Source organism: Mesoplodon densirostris, chromosome 18 (assembly GCF_025265405.1).
Source record: "Mesoplodon densirostris isolate mMesDen1 chromosome 18, mMesDen1 primary haplotype, whole genome shotgun sequence".
In the NCBI taxonomy this organism is placed as follows: Eukaryota; Metazoa; Chordata; class Mammalia; order Artiodactyla; family Ziphiidae; genus Mesoplodon; species Mesoplodon densirostris.
In genome coordinates, this window is record NC_082678.1 from 56,685,331 (window position 1) to 56,703,251 (window position 17,921).

The 17,921-nt window shown below is 41.8% G+C and overlaps 1 protein-coding gene across 3 annotated transcripts in view; it reads left to right on the plus strand.

Annotated features, from left to right (window-relative positions):
• The window catches only part of ACACA (acetyl-CoA carboxylase alpha), a 236,979-nt gene that overhangs the window by 171,163 nt on the left and 47,895 nt on the right, over positions 1-17,921 (plus strand). For all 3 annotated transcript variants that reach the window (XM_060081582.1, XM_060081580.1, XM_060081581.1), the window contains 3 exons: positions 534-631; positions 5,145-5,265; positions 5,834-5,944. In XM_060081582.1, the coding sequence (XP_059937565.1) occupies positions 534-631; positions 5,145-5,265; positions 5,834-5,944 (330 nt within the window). The remainder of the gene's footprint in view (positions 1-533; positions 632-5,144; positions 5,266-5,833; positions 5,945-17,921) is intronic.

Consider the following 17,921-nt stretch of genomic DNA (forward strand, 5'->3'; position numbering starts at 1 on the left):
TTTTAATGTACCTAGGGATTAGAATTTGTTTATTTAAAAAAGCAAAAGGTATGAGCTCAGTGATTACTGATCATTAGCACTGCATAGACTTCTGATTTTAAGATTGAATATCCTAGTTTTGTGATGCTCTCAATTATCCTTGACCCATCTATATGTTTGATGGTACTATGGATTTGAGAAAATGAAGAATAGTAATTCATATAATTCTTCAATTTTGTGTTGATATCTTTAATAGAGGTGTCACTAAAGATTAGAGAATGACCCTTTAACCTTGATGAAAAGGAAATGAGTGGAATATACCTGGAGTTGTAGCTACAAGATATCTTGTTTCAAGGACACAGTCAGTGACTGCAGAAATAGGCACTTCCATCTTTCAAAGAACTGTCTATGGTAGTATTCTATGAGACAGTAACTCTGAGACACGATTTGGAGATTTAAAGCCAGCTTTGGAACAAGCTGCATTATGCATGCTTTGCTGGGTCTTCTGTGGTGTTGGCAAATAATGAGTTAAAAGCTATTTGTGTTTCCCACAGGGATACAAATATTTATATCTGACCCCTCAAGATTATAAGAGAGTCAGTGCTCTCAACTCTGTCCACTGTGAACACGTGGAGGATGAAGGAGAATCCAGGTAGGTATTATGTATCAGGATAATTTGGCTGTGGATTAAAGAAAGGAGAATATGATCATTTTTTTCTCACTGTCCTGCTGATCATGACCTTGAAGAGCAGTGAAGATTGCTTGTTGAGTAATCTAGAAGCCTTAGGTTTGTATCTCAGCTGTACTGCTTACTAGCTGAAAGACCTTATTATTGATTAAGGTTTTAAAACTATATAATTATTATTCATTTTGAAAAGTTGGAACATATAAACAATTACGAAGAAAAAGTAAAAATCAGCTACAGTCCTACCAAGAGATCACAGTTATTAATGTATATTATATTCTTTCTGTCATATATATATATATATATATATATATATACACCTTTTTTCCTACATAATTGGGATCATAATAGAAAAGGGCTTTTGTAATTTGTTCTTTTTACTAAATATTATTTAGGGAGAAATTTTATATATTCTTACAGTATTATTTGAGAATATGATATTTAATGGCTTCATATAAATCATTATAATGAATATATCATATTGAACATACAGACTATCCCTGTTTTTACTGCTATATCCCTGGGCTGGTCATTCTTTTTTTTTTTTTCCGTATGTGGGCCTCTCACTGTTGTGGCCTCTCCCGTTGCGGAGCACAGGCTCCGGATGCGCAGGCTCAGCGGCCATGGCTCACGGGCCCAGCCGCTCCGCGGCATATGGGATCCTCCCAGACCGGGGCACGAACCCATATCCCCTGCATCGGCAGGCGGACTCTCAACCACTGCGCCACCAGGGAGGCCCTGGTCATTCTTTTATGTAAACTTTGAAGAATATATCTGGCTGTTCCCTTTGGGTTAATCTCTAAAAGTGAAATTACTGGTCAAAAATTATGTCCATTTTTTAAAAGATTTTTTTGGATAATTTCAAATTGTCCTCCTAAGAGCTGCACTCCCACCAGCAGTATATGGTAGTGCTTGTTTCCCCTCTTTAATTTTTTCTCCACCCTTGCCAACACTGTTTACTGTAAATTAATAAAATAGGAAAAAAACAGCCATTGTTATTTTAACTGGTATTTTTGATCCCCAGTGAAGTTGAACATTTTTATAATCTATCTGCAGGTATTTTCCAGAATGTTAATAAGTTGCTCCAATACCACTTATTGAATAATTCATACTTTCTTCACTTTTATAATAATCTTAACTCAATTACCAGGCTTTATATTCTGTTTTTTGTTCTAGTCTTGGACTAACGCCACACTATTTTAACTACTTTAATGGGCCAGAGTTCCTCACATTCTTAATTTTTCCCCAAGTTTTATTAGCTATTTTTGTCTTTTTACAGATAGGCTCATTTTTTTTAATTCCCCAAAACTTTCCATAATGATTTTGATTCAGATTGCATTAGGTTTATAAATCAATTTAGGAAGATCTGAGAGCTTCATAATATTAACTCTTCCCAACAAGAAACCTGGTATGTTTTTCCAGTTATTTAAGTGTATTTTTTAAAGTTTTATAGTTTTCTTTATATAGATTATGCCAGAAATTCCCACTCTTTCTTGGTTCACAGCACCTTTACTGTCTCTGTAATTTTTTCATAGCACCTTTAGGCAAAAAGATATGCCTAATATTTCTGATTATTAAGGAAGCTGACCCAGACAGCTTCATAAGTATTTTTTGCCATGAACAACTTGGGTTTGAACTGTGTGGGTCCACTTCTGTGTGGACATTTTCAACAGTAAGTACAACAGTACTACACCATCTGTGGTTGGTTGAATCTACAGATGTGCATCCATGGATATGGAGGAACCATATATATGAGGGCCAACTATAAGTTATACTCAGATTTTCAACTGCTGAGGGTCGATGCCCCTAACCCTGGCATTGTTCAAGGGTCAACTGTATAATACACATAACTGAAAAAATTTTATTCTATTCTTAAATAATTACAATTACTTACTAATGGGATATTTGCATCCATACAGCATTGCAAACCTTGGAATCAGCTTGGACATAGCCACCCTCACGTCTTGTTCTGCACTGATTTTTGTGCAGAACTTTTTTTTTCCCCCACAGAAACTGAAAACCCAGCTTTGCAAAGATAGGACATTGTCAAAAGGAAAGTAGCAGTACCTCATGTTAAACCATGAACTACTTAAAACTAGTAGTTCACACGGCATCCAACAGACATCACATATCATAGTGTTTCTCTCAAAAATCTGAAATATCCTTCAGTGCACCTGACAGTTCACTGTGGCATCCATCCCAGGATGTCTTGGTATACAGTGTAGGTACGGTGGGATTTTGCCAGTTTTTAAATATCCCTATATGTTTTGCATTTTTCTTGCTACTCTGAATGGGATTCCCACCCCACCCCCGCCATTATATTTTTCAACTTTATTACTGGTATCTCAGAAAGCTATTGATTTTGTATATTGCTATTGTTAAAGCAAGTCAGTTTTCTTCTTTGAGCTTTAGTTTCCTCATCTGTATGATGAAAATCAAGTTATCCAATATATGTAAAGCCCTTAGCACAGAACTCAGCACATAGTAAGCAATCAAAAATCCTGGGTATCATTATCTATGGTAATGGAGATGATATTCCCTATCACACTGGACTGTTGTGAGGAACAAAAATGATATACATGAACATGTTTTGTTAATTGTATTACACTACACAAAGGTTTTTATTATAAGTAACATTAAAATTTGGTTGGGCCTCCCTGGTGGCGCAAGTGGTTGGGAGTCCGCCTGCCGATGCAGGGGATACGGGTTCGTGCCCCGGTCTGGGGGGATCCCATATGCCGCGGGGCGGCTGGGCCCGTGAGCCATGGCCGCTGAGCCTGCGCGTCCGGAGCCTGCGCGTCCGGAGCCTGTGCTCCGCGGCGGGGGAGGCCACAGCAGTGAGAGGCCCGCATACCGCAAAAAAAAAAAAAAAAAAAAAATTTGGTACTACTTTTTTTTTTTTGGCCATGCCATGCAGCACGAGGGGATCTTATTTCCCCCAACAGGGATTGAACCCATGCCCCCTGCAGTGGTAACGTGGAGTCTTAACCACTGGACCACCAGGGAAGTCCCTGGTACTACTTTAAAGAATGATACTCTTAAAAGTAGAAGGCTCAGATCACAGAGCAGAAAATGGGAAATTTTTCATCTTTTTCATGTAATACAATGGGAGAATATGCCACTTAACAAATCACAAACACCTGTGAAGCAGTATGCACTCCTGAGGAGGGAAAAGATCTGCTTCGCAAAGAAGGCTGACTGAGCCCATGCGTATTTGTGACTATATGGCATGTGGGCCTTATTAAAAGAACACATTCCCCACCACCACCACCAAATTAATGTGGCTCATTAACCCCTTAAGGGAGATTAGCTTTACCTGTAACGTAACTATACTAGAGTCTAGATACAGAGCAAAAGGAAGAATTGGGGAATTATTGTGAGAAGGGATTATTGGGAATCTGGGAAGCAGAAACACAAAGCCACAGACAAACAGCAAGGGCAAAGAAAAGGAATTGATGGAAGGCTGGAAGTAAGAGAACAGAGAAATATGGGAGCAAAAAAAAAAATAGTTTAAGAGCCACTATGGGATATTTATTTATTATTTCAATTTCTAAAACTGTGCCCAGTGCCAAGCCTTAAGGGTACACATGGAACAATAAATAATATATGCCCATCTCTACTTCCAACTTTGTATTTTTCCTTTCTTTTATTTGTTGCATTTCCCCATCTCCCATTTCCCATTATCAGCTATCACTCCTAATCCCCTGCTGAGAAGACAGATGGGTGGCTCCCTCTGGATCCACAGGATGTTTTCTGGACAACTTGTCCAGCATTTCACTTCTACACACATTCCCCCTGCCCCTCCAGAGGACTATGCCAGGAACTCTCGTGTATACACTTGACACTTACAAAGGAGCAGGGATGGAGTGCACTATGTTGACCTTCTCCTTCATCCTTGTCTTGGAAAGAGAGAGGATTTTTGACTTGAGAAATTGGGCTGAATGTTCTCACTGTGCCTCTGGATTTTTTTTATTCCTATGTAACATTTATCTAAAATTGTTGATTTAATGGCTGTTGCTTATTAGAGAGAGATACACATTGACCCTGCTTTTAAGAAACTTGTCCTAGAAAGTAAGAGAGGGTATCTAACATCGGAGCGCCATCTATGTGTCAAACCCTCTCCTTGCTGCTTTAACTTTCATGTCAACCGGTAGAAGTGGATACTCTAAATCCCATTTTACACAAGTTACTATTATCCCTAGAGTCACACTGCTGTATGTGTCAGAGCAGGGATTTAAACCTGTCTGCTTAGTTCCAGATTTTGCTCTTTCTGCTATACCATATTGCTTCCAGACAAAATAGGCACCAAGCTAAGAAGGAAAGGTATATGAATGAAGAGTATAAAAAAAAAGAACAGAGCCCTGGTATTAAAAATAAGCTTTCAGTATGCTTTTAGCAGCCTATTAATGGTGGTTGTTCTTTTAATGGATTGTTGTTATCGTGTTTAACCTGTATAATTTGGCATGGCTGTATCCACTAGGTACAAGATAACCGATATTATTGGGAAGGAAGAGGGACTTGGAGCAGAGAACCTTCGAGGTTCTGGAATGATCGCTGGAGAATCCTCGTTGGCCTATGATGAGATCATCACCATTAGCCTGGTAAATCTTGCCAGAGCGTGAGATTTTTGAAGAGCTGACTAGGATTTGTTTTGCTCCCATCCCCACTACTTAGTCCCAAATGGGAGCATTTCTTAAAAACTGTATATCTACAATTTGATTTTAATTGTGCACAAAAGTAGGAAGGCAGGATAATGTAAATAATGGAATTTCCCAGCTAAACCTAGCACCTCATGTTAGCCTTTAGTTTAACTTCTTATTTCTCTGAATATTCTACCAGAGTATTAACAGCTGAAATTTCTTCTCCTCTTACTGTTTTCCTTGTTCATACCTCTAGTGTAGATGCCAAACATCTGTGAAATAAACAAAAGTGTAAGAGAAGTAAAGGGCGTATGATCCTTTAACTGTCACTTGAATCATTGAATGAATTCTGTACCTTCTTTGCTTTAACCAGGAAATTGTGGTTTTGTATTGTTATTAATCAAACAGATTTCCTAAAAAAAGCAATATCTTTTTTCTGTTAATGTGGATTTTACATATCTGTGCCTTAGTTATTATAGCTAGGGAGGGAACATAAATATGTGACATGTCGAATTTATTCTTTTTTAAGGTTACATGCCGGGCCATTGGGATTGGGGCTTACCTTGTCCGACTGGGACAGAGAACCATCCAGGTTGAAAATTCTCACTTAATTCTGACCGGAGCTGGGGCCCTCAACAAAGTAAGTTTCTAGGGTTTGGGAGAAGTATGTGAAGCTTTTGGAGGATTATTGTGAATTCCTAATTCTAGATCCTGATTGGGGGAAGGCTTCCTCAGTCTATCTCTTCCTCTCTCCCTCCATCTTCCCTGTCTATTCATTCAGTCATTCAACAAAATGAGTGTTTTGTGTACCTACTATGCACCAGGCACTATTCCCAGCCCTGCTATGTAATAAACAAACCATATAAAACTCCTGCTGTGAGGAGTTTACATTCTGATGTCCTTCTAGAAAGACCGAATTAATTGAATGCTTCAATTCTGCCCTCCCTCCCTTTTTCTCATCTGTGAGCGAGGGATGTGAGATCTATTCGCAGACATGGAGCTACCTCTGAAACATCCCCTGAACATGTTGAGGGTATCAAGTTTTAATGTTTTGAGAAATTTGTGAAAGCACCTCTGAAAAGGAGCACATATGATGGTCCCTTGTACGTAAGGAAGTACTTGGTAATTATTGAGTGGAAAGATGGGTGGATGGATACATGGATGGATTGCTGAGAAAGAGTATGACATGGAGATTTATTTTCCCTTCAAAAGAAATGCTTGTGCCTTTTTTTTTTTTAAAGAAGTTTCAACTTTTTTTTTCTTTTTTTAAATTTTATTTATTTTTGGCTGCGTTGGGTCTTCGTTTCTGTGCGAGGACTTTCTCCAGTTGGCGGCGAGCAGGGGCCACTCTTCATCGCGGTGCGTGGGCCTCTCACTGTCGCGGCCTCTCCCGTTGCGGAGCACAGGCTCCAGACGCGCAGGCTCAGTAGTTGTGGCTCACAGGCCTAGTTGCTCCGCGGCGTGTGGGATCTTCCCAGACCAGGGCTCGAACCCGTGTCCCCTGCATTGGCAGGTGGATTCTTAACCACTGCGCCACCAGGGAAGCCCTGCTTGTGCCTTTTCAATCCAAGCTCATAGTGGCTTTTCCAGAGAGGGAAAAAAAATGGATAGTGAGGTCACAGCTTGCAAGAGTGAAAACTATCTAAGAATACCTGAATATACAAAGGGCAGTGTAGTTCTTTTTTTTTTTTTTTTTTTTAATTAATTAATTTAGGCTACGTTGGGTCTTCGTTGCTACGAGCAGGCTTTCTCTAGTTGCAGTGAGCAGGGGCTACTCTTCATTGCGGTGCACAGCCTTCTCATTGCGGTGGCTTCTCTCGTTGCAGAGCATGGGCTCTAGGCATGCGGACTTCAGTAGTTGCGGCACGCAGGCTTAGTTGCCCCGCGGCATGTGGGATCTTCCCGGACCAGGGCTCGAACCCGTGTCCCCTGCATTGGCAGGCAGATTCTTAACTACGGCGCCCAGGAAGTCCCCGACAGTATAGTTCTGACTTCTTTGCAGGCATAGGAAAATTATTTTCTCTCCAGAGCCAGGAATATTTAATTGTCTGAGGCTGGCTGGCTGGCTGGCTGACTGACTGACCTCGTACGACTCGTATAACCCCTCAACTCCTCAGCTTTCTTTATCTGTCAAAGGGGGATGATAATTTCCACCTCTAAATGATGCTGTGGACATCAAATGAGAAAACATAGGTAAAAGCAGCTAGTAGTTGGCACAAAGTGTTGGCTCGCATTACAGTTTCAGTTTCCTTTTCCTCTCCCTTACATGGTTTGGTGATTGAGCTTGCGGAGCTATACGCATGCTAAGTTGTTTACTAGACTCACACAAACTGTTTATGAAGCCTTGGCTTTCAAGTGGAAGGATGGGAATTAAGTGTCCTATCCTATCCTTCCCATTTAGAATAAGTTGACACTGCCATCAGTCCAGTTAGCTTTTGGGGGTGTCAAAAATGAGAATGGTGTGATGTGAAAGTTTGCTCTCTGCATTCCTATGAACTTCGTGTCCTTCTCGGGGCTTGCCTTTCTCTCCAAGGAAAGGCAGAGCAGTGCTAACGATGGCAAACTTGAGTGTCCTGCTCTCTTTTTAGAGAGTAGCCTGGAAATAAAGATTGTGAACTGCCTCTACTGAGGGAGATTATTGCTGCGGGAAAAACTTACTTTATTTTTAAGTTGTTCTTTTGGATACCTTCTTAGGATGAGATATTGATGAATGCTGAAGAGAACTGTAGATACCATTATCTGTGAGGATAGAATTTAAAGAAGACACCTGCATTTCCATAATGTTCCCGTACCTGAACAAAGAGCTAATTTCTGAAAAGTATCTTGTTACATTGAGTTTTTTATTTTCTCCATGATATCCAAAGAATATTCTGAAAAGCAAAGGTGGTGGTGTTGTGGTGGTGTCGCTGCTGCTGGGGTTTTTATTTGTTTGTTTGTTTTTTCCTAAAAACTTGCTAGTTGAATTTCAATCCTGCCACCAAGAAAGCATTAGGGATTTTTTTCTTAAAACCCGGTTGAATTGTTGTGATCAAATTCATTATATTCATCTTCCTCCTAGCCTGCAGGGCTTCTTGTTAAAGGAGAAGTCTAGTTGTAGGGAAAAGACAGTAAAGCTGTAGCTGTAACTTACCCCACAATGCTCATTTCCAGAAGGCTGCGATCATTTGTAGCTGAAGGGAGTGATCGGTTATAGGGGTTACTTAACCCTGCTCTGCCCACTTCACTGTCTTCATGTCACTGCCTCTTATGTGCAGCCGTGGTGCTGGAAGACCCCCGATTTTATGCAAATTGATTAAGAATGTCCTGTCTGCCCCTTTGCCTCTCAGGTATGAGAAAGGAAACTAGAAAGGAGCCACACGCTCAGACCGCCTCTTCTGCCTCCCTCCTTGTGCACGTCCTGCCTTTGTCTGCACTGGTGTCTCTTTGTACATCTGCGTTTTCTTTCTATAGGACTCTCTGTCTCGCATCCTCTGGGCATGTGTCCAGGTCACTTTGAGTGCATGCCTCTTCCTGTGTGAGTGCTGGTCTCTGTCTCTTTGTGTCTGTATCTTGCGTCTAGATCCCTCTTTCTCTGTCTGTGTGCCTCCCTGAGTCTCCATGTGTGAGAGTCTTTGTGTGTGTCTGAAACCCTGTAGAGACTCCACGAGCCCTGACCATCTAGCTTGTCGTACGCGTGTACCTGTGTAAAGCGGGAATGTAGGCGGTGTATGCGAGCTTTTAGGCTGTAAACATTTGACCCCTACCTTTTTGAGTCTTCATCCTTTATGTTAAACATTAGGGTGAAGAATAAGAAGGGAGGTGGTTGTGCAGAGGTTGTAGGGGGAAACAAAATCTGTGTGTGCAAGTGCCGATCCCGTTGACCCCTTTGAAAATTGAAATAATGATAATGCGTGTCTCCTGACTGCATCAAAGTATCAGCACATCAAAAGCCAGGAGGCATGAAATGCAAATGATAAAGTGAAAGCAGATGGATTGTGCATGATCGCCTGATGCCCAATGAATTTTAAAAGGTGCCGGTTTGCAAGGGCGGGTGGGGGGACTGAAATAAACACGTTATCCCTGCAATTCTTTTTTGTTCTTGACGCTCACTCCTGACAATATTTGTTCACACTTGAGTGAACACCCACTTCATCTTTCTCTCTCTCTGTCTCTCCCTTCTTCCTCTCTCTTTCTCTCTCTCTCTCTCTCCTCTCTAACTCCACCCCCCAGCCCCCCACCCACCTCTTACACGTCTCAGGTCATGTCGCACTGCAGCTCTGGTGGAAGTAATAAGATATAAACCACGAGGTTGTTATTTGCATAGAAATAGCATGGAGCCCCAGGCAGCAAGGGAGAAGGACACAGGGATCATTTGTCTAAAATTTTAATGAAAACTTTTGCTGAGGCAGAGATTTTTTTAAAACTTTCTTTCTCTCCCTGCTTTTCTCCTCCCCTCCTCACCCCCCTCCACCCCATCTCTGCTTTGACTGAACATAGTTGGATGTGAAGAGAAAGGTTTGTCACTCCACATATCACACTCCCGTAATGCAGCCACATGTAAATTGTTTGTTCCTTTAATAGATATGAAGCTGGAGAGACACGTATTCCCAACTTAATACACTGCATGTACGCGTCAAGCTTTTATAGCTACTCTCCATTTCAGTGCTCATGTGATGTTGCCTGTTAGCCGACCTGGTTTTAATTAGTTTAGACCTTCTAACCCCTTGCTTCCAAAGACTCTTACTTTTTAAAGGATTTCTTTTTGTAGCCAACAGTGGTCATCTGCATATAAAATATAACCATCCTGGCGGTTTCCTGTTTTTCTCTTTCAGTGATTTCACCGTTTACCTACACGTCTTATTTACGGGGCCCCATCCTTTGCCACTCTGTCTTTTGTTCCAAAACCAGAAAGTGCTCCCCATATGCGTCTTTTGATCCCTTGTCCTTGTGATCTCAGTATTTGTGTATTCTCTTTCCTTGAATGTCTTGCTCTTCGTTGCCTGCAGTTATTTGTAAAATACTCAAAATATTACAAAGGTGAGGAGAAATACAGGATCCAGGTTTCCTTAAGTGTTGCAGAAGCAGAGTTGACATTTGAACTCAAGGTAATGAGATGGTGATTAGAGGCAGCCTGCATGACTTGATTTGAAACTTAAAATGAAGAACATCTATCTGGTTCCTTGCTACCTTCTGGGTGGGCTGGTGGCATCAGGGCCATTTTACAGATGGAAAGACAAAAACAGCAAGAGGTAAGGTAACGTAGTTCCACTGACAAAGACTAGAACTAGCAGCAGAACATGAATTTCCACATCCCCGAGTTTCATTTAAGATGTGCTCAGTCCCCTGGCTGGGCTTAGTGTCCACAAGGCCTGAGAAGAGAAAGTCGTCCGATCATTTTATTTTTTGTCCAAACATCACGAGAGTGATGACATTAGGAAGAGAAGCTTCTAAGGGCCTGCTCTTTCATGTCACTCCAGGTAGTGGATCATAGGTTCCCACCTCCACAAACTGTAGGCTGTTGGCGGGCAGATCCCTCAAAATGCCTCATTGAGTGGTAAGGGCGGACTTGATGGACATGACAGACTACCTGCTCAAAGTGAGTCATGCTGGCCTGGCAAAGGCGGAAATCTGTGTGTTTGGGGAACTGGAAAGATAGACCCTTAAGGGGCTGTGACAATTTGTAGAGTCATAAACTCCTAAGTCAAGGTGCCACTGGACGTCTGCAGTGACTTTCGGACCCACTTCCCCTCCCCTCCCCTTCTCTGTTTCCCTGTAATATGTGTACTGTAACATCAGGTGGTGGGTAGGCTGAGAGGACCTAGTATGATAAGGGAAGTAGACTAGAGCCTGCCAGTTCTCAATCCACTGCCCCAGACTTGGTGAAAGCTCTCTCTGTATACCAAGAAACCAGAATTGCAGTTTTTGACTTGTCCTCTGGACAGTTACTGTCTATGGAGGTAAGGCATGTGCCCTTAGCCTGATAGATAGATTATAGATTCATTCAAGAGGTGATATATGATTTTCTTGTGGTAAGCATTTTAAAGCTTCTGGTTTAAGGCAACAACAAAAAAAATCCAATAATCTCATTCCCCTTAGCGAGAGCTGTCCCCTCTTTCCACTGAATCTGCCAGAAAAAAACAATTATGTGATGAGTGTGGCTAGGGCTATATGTTAGGCCTGTAGGGGGTTAATTTTGCTAATCTTGCTTTTGAGACTTGGTATCAGTCCTTCTCTGGACCTCAGTCTCCAAATACGTATTTTTATGTGTCTGTACAGTGTGAAATGTGACTCTATTGGGTACAGTGTCAGAGTTCCTCCCAGGAGCTTGCAGCACCAGGGGACTGCACTGTGCATCCCCCCTCCTCACCCATGGCTCTGCGACGCTCAATGGGAGAGTCAGTGCCGGAGGCTCAAGAAAGCAAGGGGGCAGTTCGTTAGCTCTTTCGTGAGGCGGCATTGTAACTGTCACATAACCGAAAGAGGTGGAAGAGTTAAGACTGGCCACGTTCGAGTACAGGCTCTGCCACCTGTGAGTTGTGTGGCCTTGGGCAGTGCATTTAACCCTTCCAGGTCACAACTGTGTTAATTGTGAAACGGGGATCATAATAGTACCTATCTACCAGGCTCTTGTGCGGATTGTATGAGTTAATACTGGTAAATCACTGGCACTGTTGTGGTCTTCCCTGTGTTGCGGTTAGGGGTCTTTCTCATTGCAGCTCATTATCCAGGCCCTGGAAGGGAAATACAAACACAACATTCTCTCTATTTTCTGACCCTTTGAAGGCAAAAATTCCTTTAAGAAAATGTTAGATGTCAGTCCTCACTGTGGCATACATTCATGTATTGACTTCCCCTATAGATGTTATCTAAAGACAATCACACACTTTGCAAAGCCATTGATGTGAGAGGCCCCATGTTCAGTCCTGATAGGGTAGTATATGTGTCAGTCATCTGTCTGCAAGCGTCCCCAAGGACTTGTTGATACAATAGCCCATAATCACTCTAAGGATCAATCCAGCAATTTGCATTTTTAAAAGTCCCTAACTACCTATTTTCACAATAGACAGGCCCTGTGCTCTGCAGCTCCAGATGGGATCACTCTCCTTTCTAAAGAGGGCATCTGAGCTTCCTGAGTAAGCCTCTCGTTAGCATTATGAACGAGTTCTCAGAAAGGGTTGCAGTGGGCACACCCCCTTAGTTTTCAAGCCCTTCCCCCTGCACACACACAAAATATGGGCACACCTGACTCTGTCTGGGGGGTTGTTTTATTTCTCTTTTGTTTGATGTTCCTTGGGTTTGGTAGGAAACTGTACCAGGTATCTTGGACTCCATTCATGAGTCAAGGTAATATACCAGAAGTCTGATCCCGGGCTCTCTGGTAGAATTGCTGTTCAGAGCTCCATTGCCTCTGACTCTCTAAGACAGCCCATGTGGACATGGTGGCTTAGAGACTCAGGATGGGAGACCCACACCAGCATCAAGTCAAAGCTCTGAGACTCTGCCTGGGCATTAAATAGAGACTCAGGAATTATCATGTTTGACAAACTATTGTAAATGTGCTCAAACTTTTTGAAGTTTCAAAGCCTTTAGATTATTACAAAAAAAAAAAAAAGCAAATGAAAAACTTTTGATTAGTCCTCTCCTTTCCATTTACTAGGTAAAGCAACGTTGGGCTCTAATCTCTTTGGGGCTCAATTTCCTCTTCGTAAAATACGTTTCCCACCTTAAGGTGAAGGCCAGAGGTTCTCTTAATCTTAAATTGTCTTTAATTTCTAGTATTCTGTTATGCTATGAAGATGTATCTTGATTTGTAGCCAGGGAACCGTGTTAGGCTGCGGCAGGGAGAGAACAGATAAGGGGAAGGAGTTGGGGGAGATCAAAAAAGTGACTACATGTGAGAGAATTTTATGTTTGTGAGATTACATATCAGTGATGTGTAAAATTATTACATATTAGCAGGATTAGGAATAGGAGTTGTAAAGCATAACAATTCAAAAATTTTTTGTTTCTTATCCATATCATGGAAGAATAAATGCCCCGTGGTGGGTGGGAGGGGTGATATCGTTCATGATGACACCAAGGGGCCATAGAATTATAATTGTTGGGAGTGGAAGGATCCTCAAAAGTCCAACCACCCAACTGTCGTTTGAATTTCCTCTGTGACTCCATTACCAAACAGTCATTCAGTTATGCTTGAAAAACTCCACGGAAGGGGAGCTCAGTACTTTTTCAGCCAATCCCTTTCATCTGTATAAAGTTCTTCCTTATATCTGGCTAAAGTCTGTTTCTCTGTAAGACAAACTAACACCTCTTAAAAAGAAGTTCAAAATTAACAAAGCAACTCCCAGTTTGATGGTCTGGCTTAGGTAGAACTGAACAGAACCAAACTCTTTCCCATGTATTGTTGCTTTCAGAGTCTGGTCTTGTCTCAAGAACAAATGTAGTGAAGATGAAAATGCTCTTCAAAGATAGAAAAGAAATTGGACTCATAAATAACATTCTTGCCAGCTGAAAATATGAAATACTTAGTAATTACTAGAGAAACAGCTAAAACTCACCACTATGAAGTAGTACTCTATGGAACCTTAGGAGTCTGCCACATGGCGTCACACAAGGCTTTTAGACCTGCCCATCACCTGCCGTATCGAAAGTCAGGATCCTAATACATGATTGAAAGATAGGTCTTTCTGAGTGCTGCATATTTAGGTAATGGTTAAAAGTCATGGTTTGGTGGTACTTATTTCAGGAATCAATAAAGGTGCTGTAGACTGAGGTAATCTTAAGCTCTATGGGCACACAAACCAAATGTGAAATGCTAGAGCTTATTACCCTCTCAGCTCAGGGAGCAGTCTCTGGCTCACTTCATACGAGTGGACCTCCATTACATCTCTACCCTCTCTCTAGAGGGTCCATTCCAGCCTCCCGGACTGGGATGTTTCCCGAGTATTGGAATCAAGAGATGCCTCCACTTCACAGGTTCTGTGGCGTGTAGGGTCTCTGCCCGTTCTGCCTCTAATAAAACCTTGTCCCTGAACTCAAGCTAAGTGCCCCCTGAGGACTGCCAGCACAGTGCTCTAAGCAGAGCAGCTTGGCGTTTTCATCTTCCAGTCAGATGTTACGCCTTCCTATGCTTGATTTTCTTCACCTTTCTTTCTACACATGTTCATAGCTCTGTCTTTGCAAATTAGTGTTCAGTTGAAGCTTTGCTATTCCATCTTTCCCTCTCCTCTCCCCTTAACCTTTCTTCTCCCCCAACCCCAGCCTGAAACCCAAGTAAATTAGCTTTTCACCCCTGCCCCCCAGTTAAAAAAAATCCCATACTCCTTCAACAGTGTCTGTTCTTGGATTTGCAGTCAGCAGCCATCTCCAATAACCATCCAGGTGTCAGCTTTGCAGCTCCCCACTACCTCCCACCTCCCCCATCACTCACCAGAGAAAAAAGAGAGCCAGAGCCAGAGCTTGAAATATATCATGCAATAGTGTATCATGAATTTGTTGTGAATCACAGCGGTGAAGCAGGTTTATTTATTTCTGAGACCTTAAATCAATACAAAGTAGGTCTCTTAGTTCTGAAGCTGGGATGGAGTGTGAAAAAATGAGCCCATTGTACTCTTAAAACTTTGGGGAAAGGAGATGACAGCTATATAATTCCATTTACCAGGCACTAGGGGCTTTAATGTGAAGGTGACGGGGAGCTCTTTGTGCATTTAGAGCACCATATCTTCTAAATAAAAGATCTGTAGACTTGATAGTGGAGCATAGCTCTGAGTTTAATAATCTCCAAGCATTAGACCGAGCCAATATGTTCCCAAGTCAGAGAGGTCCCCCCCAAACGCTCATAAATTAAAAGTGCAAGAACTGCACACGTTGGTAGATTAGAAATGCAAGGACTTCAGTCTTCCAGGGGGAAGACAGACCTGGTCCCTGGCTGTGCACAGACTGCTGTGTGAATATGATAAAGACGCAGGAAACAAGACTGTTTAGAAACCTGACTCCTGGCTGTTCATCATTCTCGGGAATGTCCCCCGTGCATGGTTCCAAATCTGGCGATGTCCCCTCTCATTCAGAGTGGCCATCTTCACACAGTCTAATCAGCTGATGTACACAGTCAGGGGTGTTGAATTATGAAAGGAGAACCTTTAAGAGCTGTTTAGATTGAGCTATAGATTATCATGCCCAGGCTTCAAGTTTTTCTGGTTGATTCTTCACTGGTTGCTAGTTTTTTAAATGTCTCAGAGTCTGGAATTTAAGCCCTTTAAAATAGTTTGCACATAAGAGAAATCGAGAAATCGGTGTTTATTAAGGAAAGGAACTCACCCAAATTTAACCAACAGCATAAGATGCAAATATGAGAAGTCAAGACCATTGGAACATATAATCAAGTTTGGGGTATCTTCATTTTCTATCTAACCCTCTGATAAAATGTCTTCTCAACAGCTAAAGCAGGTTTATGCAGTTCAGTAGAGCAACCCTAGTATAATATGACTTTATAGTACATAGAGTTACTAGCTTAATTCTAGCCCAGGTAAAGAATTTTGAAAGAAAAACCCAGTGTCTACACTGGGGAAAACTAAAAGGAGAGGAAAATTTAACCACTCATTTTGCTTAAGGAATCTGCTACACATTATAACACTAATAGGAAAGACTTCATTTGCTTATAGTAGTTCAGCTTGCTGAAAATACAAACCAGAGCTGAGTTTTTATAGAGCAGTGAGAATTATGGCAGTTCACCTGCATTTATTGTGTGCCTGTTGTGTGTAAAGCTCTGTTCTTATGCTGTGGGTGTACAAAGATGATTCCTGCTCTCATGGAGCTTAAATTTAGGCTAAAAGACAATAACAAGCTTTTCATGTGTTCTAAGGGGAAAACATTAAATTGCCACCCATCAGATGTAAGTGAGAAAACACAAACAAAAAGGCTGCAAAGATGAAAGAAAGGTCAGTGTTACTCCCCAAGCCAGATCCCAGCAGGCACCAAACTCTGTGCCTCGCCACTGGTGGGCACAGGCAGACAGTCACACAGCCATCTGCCTCCCACCAACCTCACGTCCAATATCCTATTCAGAAAAACCACTGGGAGGTGACTGGGAAAAAAATATATGTGTGTGTGTGTGTGTGTGTGTGTACACACACACACACACACACATATAGTTCTCACAACTCAATAATAGGAAAACAACCCAGTAACTTTTTAAATGGGTAAAAAACTTGAACAGACATTTCACCAAAGGCATAAGGATGGTAAATAAGCACACAAAAAGATATTTATCATTAGTCATTAGGGAAATGCAAATTAAAACCACAATTAGACACCACTAAACTAAAATAAAAAATTCTGGGGCTTCCCTGGTGGCGCAGTGGTTGAGAGTCCGCCTGCCGATGCAGGGGACACGGGTTCGTGCCCTGGTCCGGGAAGATCCCACATGCCGCGGAGTGGCTGGGCCCGTGAGCCATGGCCGCTGAGCCTGCGCGTCCGGAGCCTGTGCTCTGCAACGGGAGGGGCCGCAGCGGTGAGAGGCCCGCGTACCGCGAAAAAAAAAAAAAAATTCTAAGCAGACAATACTAAGTGTTGGTGAGGATGCAAAGCAACTGCAACTCTCATGTGTATTGGTGGGAATGCAAAATGGTACAGCCGCTTTGAAAAAGTTTAGCTTTTTTAAAAAAAAACAGAGTCGGTTATCCACTTACCATATAACCTAGCAATCCTACTCCTAGATATTTACTCAACAGAAACAAAAATGTATATTCATACAGAAACCTGTACGTGAATGTCTCTAGCAGCTTTATTCATAGTTGCCAAAAACTGGAGACCACCCAAATGTCTGCTAACAGGCAAAGAGATGGACAAGGTGTGTTATTTCCATAAAATGGAATAGTACTGTGCAGTAAAAAAGGAACTACGGCCACCTGCGTCAGCATGAATAAATCTCAGATGCATTATGCTGACTGAAAGAAGCTAGACTCATAACATTCTAGAAAAGGCAATATTGTTGAGACACAAGGATCGGTGGTTGTCAGAGGTGGGAGAAGGGAATTGATTACAAAGGGAATGAGAATACTTTGGGGGCTGATGAAACCTTTTGGGGTGATTGTGGTGGTGATTATATGCCTATGTGATGTCAAATTTCATGTACACCTAAAAATGGACAAATTTACTATATGTGAATTATACCTCAATAGACCACACTTTAAAAATTTTTCTATTTTTGGAAGTAATTTATTGTCAGTATGCTCAAGTCTGTAGCTAAATGAGCAGTTAGTTGATGGATCCCTGAGATGAGTGATTTCGTTTGACATCAGTTTTGACTCCGGAAGCCTATGCCTGTTCTCATACATTTAACAAGTAAACTGTCATGTGGCTCTTCTCTACCCCAGTTACGTTAAAAATGAGTCTCTGTTCCTCACCAGTCCATCTTCAAATCCTTACCATCCTTCTGCCGTCTAACTCATTCCTCCGTTCTCCCTACATCTCAGTAAACAGAGATCTTCCCAGTGTCATTTCTGGCCTGTATCATCTCAGTTTCTTTTAGGCTAAATATCTTTTCTACCACTGGTAGCTCCGTCCCTTTACTCCAGTTTATCCATCAGCAAACCTGATCACTTTATAATTTTGCTGCTAACTGAGAGATTTTTGGTCTT